Genomic DNA, 9,876 nt, shown 5'->3' with positions numbered 1-9,876 from the left:
CCCCTGTCTAGAACAGTTCAACGAATTTGATGTCTGTAACAATTTAAATAGTGTTACAAGATTTCTAACAATATTATAGTCACAGTAACTATTTACATGATTGTGGTAACCATAATATGGTTAATTTACGATTCACATGATTGTATCAACCATATATATGGTTACAGTAAACAAATATATGTTTGTGGCAACCATATTTATGATGAATAATTTTATCATAATATTTTGTTCTCAGATTATGATAAGCCTTAAGCCGAGTGGAACATAATATGATGAGTTCTACATCATATGAATGGTTTTCACGATCATATATTTGTTCACTGTAACCATATACATATATGGTTGATACAATCATGTGAATCGTAAATTAACCATATTATGGTTACCACAATCATGTAAATGGTTACTGTGACTATAATATAGTTAAAAAACTTGTAACAATATTGAAATGGTTACAGTAACCATGCCCAACTATATTTTTTCTCTGCGTGTAGAACAGCCCACCGAACATTTGAGTAAAGTCTCTATATTTTACAATTGTGTGAAGCCTCCGTCTTTAGCAGTCGGTCAACATCACTGTGTTGAAAAGACGACAAAGTCGCTGTATTGAACATATCCGAAGCTCCTGTCTTACAGCCTAATTCGCAGTACAACAAACGACGAAGTCGCTTTAGTTGGCCGAAGTACCAGAGTTTAACAGTTTCATTAAGATCCTCTCTTGAACACTTGATTGAAGCCCCCGTCTTGGACAAGCCACAGTAGTCGAAGTATTGAACAGACGGCGAAACTTCTATTTTGATCAGTTGGTCAAAACTCTTGACTTTACCAGTAGAATAAAGTCGCTGTATTCAACAAAGTCGCTGTATTGAACATTTTGCGAATCCACAGTTTTCCTTAGCCTCTGTTTTCAACAGACGATCGAAGTCGCTATTTTAAAAAGTCGGCGATAATGTTCTTGGTCGCAGTTCAGAAGCCCCAGTTTTGAACTGTCGACCTGAATTGCTGTTTTGAACAATAGGAAAATGCGGCGTAGCAAGTTTTAATAAATTTGGAACTATGATGTTTTGACTTATATTTATTATTTTAGTATTTCATTATTTTTCATCTTTAATACATTTTTTATAATAAGTAAATGTACTAATTATGTACTCAAGGTTTTAGTAATTTCAATAAAAGTATTATTATTTTAAAGTAATATTAAAATTTCAATATCCCTTATTAAACCAAAGCTTTTTTTAAATATTTCTTTTCAATTTTCTTTTCATTTCAGCCAAGAAATCATCAACAAAACACACTAATAGCCTTAATGATTTGTTGAAAGAAACTAGAATGAAAATCAGAGAGAAACAGCTAGAAAGCAAATTGATTTCTTTTTTTTATTTTTCATTATATACATAATGAATGAATGCACAAAACTCCAGGAAATATAATAAACAACCGAAAAGAAATAAATGGTTTACCAACAAAGCAAACCAAAGGAAAAAAGAGGAAAATATTAACAAACATATAGCAGATAAGAAGAACACAAAAATTCGCAAACAAAAAACAATTGGCGTTTATGAAAAAAACAAAAAATATTTCGGAGCCAGCTGGAAAAAAGAAAAAAATAATATGCTGACGTCAACCAATATAATGAAGACAGAGAAATAAACTACAAAATAACTAAAACTTGAAGTTAATAAAAAGCTGAAAACAAGAGAAAAAAAAAGAACACTAAGTAAAGAAGAACAGCAAAAAAGGACTCTAAAACAGGATAATACACACAAATACAAAAAATAGACAAGCAGACGCCTTTATATCTGACAACAGTGTGGTGTAGGGTTTTGAGAGAACAAAACAAAGCAAAAAAACACACAGAAAATTTAAAGGAAAAACTGGTGCGTAATATGAGCTTAAATGACAGTTTAAGAAATTAAAAAAAACAGAAATTGCTAAAAAGTATACAGGACAAGCAAACCAACCATCTAGTCTGTAGACAAGCACTTTTAAAATATTTTCGTTTATTGCTGCCTTTCAACGTGATTGTCATTTAGAGCAGGCTTTAAAACCCAAAATGCCTAAAAGGGATTAGGTTTAAGAGATAACAAAAACAAAACAAAAAAACTTAAAAGTAGCAGCTGCCACACTAGATATATAAATTCATTATCTTGTCAATAGATGGCATTAATGTTGTTTAACTGGCCCATAACCAACGATTTTTTATCATTTAAACGTAGATTTTTTAAAGCTTTCTACGTAATTTTTTGACACTCACATTAGACTACTAAAAGCAAAATTAAATTTGCTAAAATTACTAAAATAATTAACAAAAAACTAATTGAATCGAAAAGTTAAGGATAAAAAAAATTGAGTTTTCACATAAAAAAATATTAAGCCACAATAGCACAAAATGCCTTGTTTAAGTCGCAAATCAATAGTGTTAGTAATCTGCTGTATACTGCTGTTAAACTGTGTCCATATCCAGGGTGTAGAGGGTTGTCCGGCAGAAGTGTGCATATGCAAATGGAAGGGTGGCAAGCAGACCGTCGAATGTGGTGGCCAATCACTGCCCAATATACCCGAAGGCATGGATCCTGGCACACAAGTTTTGAATTTTAGTGGCAATGCCCTGCAGGTTTTGCAAAGTGAACGATTTCTGCGCATGGATTTACTGAACTTGCAAAAAATCTATTTATCCCGCAATCAATTGATAAGAATACACGAGAAAGCCTTTAGGGGTCTTACAAATCTTGTTGAACTAGATTTGTCTGAGAATTCGCTGCAACATATACCCTCGGAAACCTTCCAGGACTATAGTTCTTTAATGAGACTTACGTTGAGTGGCAATCCTATAAGAGAATTAAAATCAGCTGCCTTTAGATATCTGTCATTTCTCACCACCTTGGAATTAAGTAACTGCCAAATAGAGAGAATAGAAAATGAGGCCTTTGTGGGCATGGATAATTTGGAATGGCTGAGATTAGATGGTAATCGCATTAGCTATATACAAGGTAATCATATACTGCCGAAATCATTGCATGGTATAAGCCTGCAAAGTAATCGCTGGACCTGTGATTGTCGTCTGCTGGATCTGCACTCTTGGCTTAATAACTACAATACTCCCCAGACCGAAGAGCCTAAATGTGTAGAACCTCCTCGTCTCAAGGGTCAAGTAATAAAATCTTTAAAACGTGAAGAATTTGCCTGCCTGCCAGAAGTTTCCCCTCAGTCCACTTACACCGAAGTATCGGAGGGTCGCAATCTTACCATCTCATGTGTGGTGAGGGCCATACCAGAACCCAAAGTATTATGGCTATTCAATGGTCAAGTTATGTCCAATGACAGCTTTGTGGATAACATGCATATGCTCTACTACATAGATGAGTCCTCAACTACGTCGGAGGAGAAAAGAAGTGAAATTTTCATTTATAATGTGGGTATAGAGGACAATGGCACTTTTTCGTGTGTGGGACAAAATATTGCAGGCACCACCTTTAGCAACTACACCATCAGAGTCATGATCAAAGAACCTCCTGTAGTTAATGAGGTGTCATTTCCTCAAAACTACATGAACTACATAGTAGCCAGTTCAGCGGGTGGTGGTATTATTTTTGTTCTCATTTTAGCTTTCATAATCATACAATGTAAAAAGCGTCAGACTCCAGTAAAGCGTAAAAAATGTCCCTCCTCAGGTGTTACTTCTGTCAACGGCAATAACACCTCTTCTTCAGATGGTTCATCCAATAACGACAATGGCCTTATGAAATGCTCTTCCATTATAAACGACAATGATAGCTTAAATGGCAATTCTGGTTTGATGCTAGGTCAATGTGATACCTTAACACCTACTAAACTCTCCAAGGAGAATGGTGTCATCTTGGGCAATCAAATAAAGCAAAACATAATGCTGTACAATCCTCTTGACAGTTCCACACAAACCTTACAATTAAGTGTTAATATGGCACAGGCCTCAGCTTTAAATTCTGGCACTCCAACACCACCGCCACAATCTCTAATGGTTAATCCCGCCTTAAGCTCCACGCTGGCTTACTGTTCACCACCTTCATCACTACGTAACTATGCGGAAAAGAATCCAGATTTAGTTAATGATGCCGAGTCGGGCTATAAGCATAAACTAAAAACTTCATCGTCCCTAGATGCTGGTGGCTCGGAGTATGACAGTCAAAGTGATTGTCAAAATCCTGTGCAGTATGATCAGTATTATCAGCTGTCGGCACCACAGTTCGGTTCACAAATCCTAAGGCCTAATGCGGCTGCTGCCATGGCCTCGTCAAGGTTTGGTGGCATGACAACATTGCCCAGAGGAATGCAGTTGAAAACAGTCATGAATTCAATACCTACTCACCCAGTTGATGTGCATTTAAATCCTGTTTGCTTTTTGGGTCAGGATGGTTTTGCCTACGATTATACAAATGCCCATCTACAGCAATCACCACAGCAGCCTCCGTCACATCATCACCTAATGCAGCAACAATCATCGGCTCAACAACAACACCAGCAGCAGCAGCAACAACAACAACAGCATGCAAATATGCAACAACAGCAGCAGCAACAAAATTTCTATCGTACCTTACCGCACAATAGAGCTCACAAACAACAACAGTTCGCCAATGCAAATAACAATAATGGTATGCGGTATAGTTTGGAGGCAGAATTTCTGCAACAACGTTCAGGAACACCCACATCCTACGACAAATACAACATACCAAATGTACGCTTCACTGCTGAGGGATATCCACAAACACATTTAGTGCAGTATCCCTCACCTCCGGAGGGCTACAAAAGTAATACAGATCAACAACAGCAACAGCAGCAAATGCATCAGCAGCAGCAACAACAATGGCCACCTTGTCTGCCGGGCTATCATGCCCAGCCCATGCACTATACACCCACTATAATGGGTATGTTAAGTCCACAACAACAGCATCAGCAGCAACAACCACTTACCTCTATAAATACTACAACAACACCGTTAAATACCAATACAACCCCAGTAACAACTACGTCATCAGCATCATCGCAAACCAATATGGATGCACAAAGAAAAAGATGTGCGGCAGCACAGGCTGATTCTTCAACCATACCCGAATGTGATGAAACGGATATATCACCAACAACATCATCACTTACAGTTAGTGTAACACAACAACAACAACAGCAGCAACAGCAACAATCTAAACAGGAAACAACATCTTGTTCTCTTAACTCAACAGAGAAAAATACTAAAATACGACATTTAAATGGTCCACTAGCCGACAGTCCCGATGAGGGCTATGTGGGCGACAGCCATGAAACGTCAGTGACGACAACATCATCAACTACATCACAGGAAATGTGACAACAGCCATCACGTTTGCTTAAGGTAAATGGTTCAATAGGATCTCCCCTGAACACCAACATCAATACTACTACTACTACCACCACCTCAATATTATCATCATCAGCCTCACCTACCAACTCGAATAGTTTTTCACATAATAATAGTGCCACCACACCTGCCTCTAACCACCTGAAAGCAACAACGCTAACATCCAGCAGAAATGCATCAAATTCACTTTCTGACGATTCAGTGGCGTTGTAAGAATACTCTGTGTGTGTATGTATTAAAAGTTTTTAATTTATGTTTAAGGGTTTTCTTACATTTTGTTTTTATTTTTCTCTATCTACTATATTAAAATGAAATGAAAAGAGAAGACAGGACAAGAAATAAGTTGAAGTTTTAGTTAATTAGGAAAATTGTTACCTTTTGCTGTGTAGGAGGAAAAGCGATTTTAATTGCCAGAACAGTAACGTTAAGATTAAAGGAAATTTAAGTGAAATTTTTATTTGTAAAAATTGTTTAGAAGCGGACGTTATTTAAAGACCAGTTAAAGGAAAGCGTAATGATGTCATATACAATTTAGGGCTAATAGCGAGGTCAGTAGGGATTCAGTAAATATTTAGTTTTAGTGCAATTTTAAGGCAACGGAAAAATGTATGTATGTCCTCATTTTTATATATAGTTTTTAAAAGATATTTCCATATATTTGGTGCAACTACCACATATGGGTTTACAGTTTAAATCAGAATCATTCTGTGAATTGTTTTTGATAAAATTTTTGGGCATATAAGCTTTATAAATATTTTTATACAAAATACACAACAATCGGTACCGTATTAATGGTGAGATTCTGTACAACCTAGTATAACACTCTTGTCTGTAATACCTTTCACCATGAGTGGTTTATGGTTATATGTTTGTCATTGCGTTTGCAATTTCCATATTTTTTTTATTTCTGACCTCATTAAGACACTGTCCGTCTGCCCGCTGAAATCAACTTTCCAAAATAATTGATACATTGATATATCGCAAATAGTCCTGGTTCGTCTGAGTTTTGACGTAGATTTATATTACTAAGTCATGCACATAGAAAATTTGGATATGAAATGAAAGACCTTTCCCACGAGGTATATAACAACATATTCGGACCGACACATGGGTCGAAATAGAACAATTTTTTTCTTTTATAAAATACGGCACAGACAAATATAACACACTTACTTGTTTCTACCAGTTCGATATCTGTTCACAGTTGACCATAGATCATATATATTTTTTTAATCTTTCATGCAGATGTCTATAATGAACTGATATTATTCTTGGACTGCTGATATAGATGTTGTATTGCTTTGTTTCCTCTAAGCTTCTAATACCATTTTGTATTTAATTATTCAGTATTATGGCCTAAGCCTTTATATTATTATATACAACCATCAAAAAAGATGGACTGTTGGGGATATATTGATTTTATCATTCCGTTCGTATATACATTCGTATATATATTCTGGGTCCTCATAAGCGATAGTGCCTTAACGAAATTTTTTTGACTGAAATTTTCCACAAATACTAATAAGGTTAGGTATTAAAAATCGGGAAATATTGGTCCATTTCACTCTGAAATTATAGTCCCCATGCCCCTTAGAAAATGACTTCAAGATTCATAATTGTTTTATAACAATTAATAGCGCAATGAAATTGGATATAAACAAGTTCTATATGAACCTAAATTGTTCAACCAACTTTTGTGAGGATCGGTCCATAACTGACCCATTATTATGTAAACCTTGTGGCAAAGTACAGAAATGTTGGTATACATATAAAATTAAATACAAATAACATTCATATAGACATAAATAACAAGACCTAATTTTATGTTGATCGGTCCATAATTAGTCATAGATCCCATATAAGGCCCGCTTCCGAAAATCACTTTAAGAAGCAAAAATCTTGGTATACACATTCAATTCAAAACGAATAATTTTCATTGAGACATAAATATCATGACCTAATTTTATGGCGATCGGTCCATAATTAGTCATACCTCCCATATAATCAATATTCCGAAAATCAATTATTGAAATTTTAAAAGAAAAATGATTTTGCTCATTTGCATAGTGTAGGGTGTTATATAGTCGGGCTTGACCGACCATACTTTCTTATTTGTTTTTCTCTGGGTATATTAGTGGATAATGTTAATTGAATTTCGTAAGATAATTAATGAAAATAATTATGAAATATTTCTTTATTGACTATGTTGTAGCCGGCGTTGAGCTTAACAACTCTACTGAACATAAAAGGACACAAAATTTAAATTTTTCCTATACGATACTTACTAACTTCAAATAGATACATGTCGATTCCTAGACCTGACCCAGCGAAACGCCGCGGCGCGCCGCACAGAGGGATTTTGGTGTCAATAAGTAAATTTTTCAAACACTAAATTTCAAAAATCAAATTATGCAGTTTTGTAGAGGAATGTTTAAAGATGAAATGTACTCTTATAGTTTTAAGAAAATATTTATTTTATTTTTAAAAATTTAAGTAATGACCATGCAAGGATGTTAAGCAAAAATTTAATTATATTTTCACGCAATTCAGTGGTTTATATATGTACAATTTTCCTATTAATATCATTTACCTTTAACATATTTGGAAAATATAATATTTCTCCATAAATAAAAAAAAATATGGGGATATCATAAACCTTTAAGAAGATATGCCCAAATCTATAAGTCTCTAAAAATTATTTTATTTTTGATTTTCCATGCAAAAAAAAATGTAGCCCCACTTTCCCCCAAGCTGTTTTTTTAATATAGTTAAAGGTGGGAGTGTTGTTTCGATTAAAAACAAATAGTTTTCGGAAGTTTTCGGAACAGTATGAAAACTTAACATTTTTTGCCGAATAATAAACGAAATATCAAAAAAATTCTTATCTATGTATGGAGTTCGTCGGCGGTGGGCGTGACCGATTTTATTGAAACTCGGCATGCATTCCTTTTTTGCTTCAGTAAATGTATGTACCAAATTGCTAAACTTTTGCTTGGATATAAACAATTTTATCCGAAAAATCAGTTTGGACTATATGGGCAGTGGGCGTTGGGAGTGGACGATTTTGATAGAACTTAATTATTTTATTAATATAGTCCATATAATTCTCGGTGCCAAATTTCAATGCTCTAAGACTACTGCTTATAATTTTTGCACAAAAGTGTATTGCTTTTGGAATGCATGGGCGGTATGCGGTGAGCATGGCCGATTTTAATAAAACTTAGTATATGTTCTTCTTTTGTTTCAGAAAATATATGTACCAAATTTCTAGACTTTTACTTGGATAGGGAAATTTTTATGAGACAAAATCTATTTGGATTGTATGGGCAGTGGGCGTGGTCGACTGTGATAAAATTTTATGTTTTTCTTAGTTTGGTCCATATAATTCTCGGTGCCAAATTCCAACACTTTACGACCACTCCTTATAATTTTTGCAAAAAAATTTATGAAGCCATCCCTCTGTGCGGCGGAACAGGAGTAAATTTTTTTTTGTGATATAACTTTTCCCGGTGAGCAGAAACCCCGCCGATTTGAGCTGCCATACAGTGTAATGAAATAGAATTTCCCTATGCTTTACCACAGGCTTACAGAAGTCCGTTCAGTTGGTCCTATTGTGTTTTCGACAGAATATTTTAAAATTTTGAATCTTTTAGTTGATTTCTATCTTTATTTGCGATATTTTGTATATGATATCCTATGTTTTTTACTGCCGTTGGTAGATACAAGAAAATAGTATAGAGAAGCTAATAATAGGGTTATAAGTGTCTTTTCCATGATGTAATTATTTTTTTCAAAATTGTGTTCCAATTTTTTATTTTTTTAAAATCAGCTGACCCGATGGGCATTGTTAAGTCGGAATATTAAATCTTTATTGAAGTGATATCTTTATGACTTACTTCAATTTGGTTTTATTTGTTAGGAAGGGCCTAAAAGGCAACTTTTCACTTGCCTTTATCGTTCTAGTTATAACTGAAGTCCATTCTTCCAAACCTTATACGCCCCTGTCTCTAATATAAAAAAACGAATTTAAATGTAAAACACTTGTGTTTAATAAAGAAGCAATAGCGCAGCACAGCAAAACTTATACATGTCAAAAGTACTAGCATTTTTTCAAGGGGCTTAACAACTCAAAAATAGAACATCTACATACTAAAGGTAACAATTTTATTTTCATACTGAATTTATTTTGTCATAGAAAATGTGCGATTCTTTTTATGTCATAGCGTAACAAAAGATGTTAACATTTAAATTTAAAAAAAATATATAAAACAAAAGACCCTCAAGACTTATAAATTTAGTTTTTATTTTTAATAAAGAGATATAAAAAGAATTTTTTAACAAAATAAGAAAACGATTTAAGTGAAAATAACAACTACATGAAATAGCACTAAATAAATAAAGGGGGAAACCGCCTACACAGAAAAATTATGAAAAATGTTGTAGAATTTATATAGAAACTAAATAAATACAAAATTGTTTGGAATTTAAGATTTCAGAATGACAACAAA

The 9,876-nt window shown here is 34.2% G+C and overlaps 1 protein-coding gene across 1 annotated transcript; it reads left to right on the top strand.

Moving 5' to 3' along the window:
- The first annotated feature begins 2,348 nt into the window (after positions 1-2,348).
- On the top strand, positions 2,349-5,729 carry kek2 (kekkon 2). The gene has a single exon (XM_065500505.1). The coding sequence runs from the start codon at positions 2,390-2,392 to the stop codon at positions 5,336-5,338; it is 2,949 nt and encodes a 982-aa protein (XP_065356577.1). The 5' UTR covers positions 2,349-2,389; the 3' UTR covers positions 5,339-5,729.
- Positions 5,730-9,876: the final 4,147 nt, after the last annotated feature.

The sequence above is a fragment of the Calliphora vicina genome, chromosome 2, assembly GCF_958450345.1.
Source record: "Calliphora vicina chromosome 2, idCalVici1.1, whole genome shotgun sequence".
Taxonomy (NCBI): Eukaryota; Metazoa; Arthropoda; class Insecta; order Diptera; family Calliphoridae; genus Calliphora; species Calliphora vicina.
The sequence above is the reverse complement of the archived record's forward strand: the minus strand, read 5'-3'. Positions and strand labels throughout refer to the sequence as shown.

Bases quoted from the DNA above. Each gene is read 5' to 3' on its own strand.
- kek2 (XM_065500505.1), top strand. From the start codon at position 2,390: ATGCCTTGTTTAAGTCGCAAATCAATAGTGTTAGTAATCTGCTGTATA.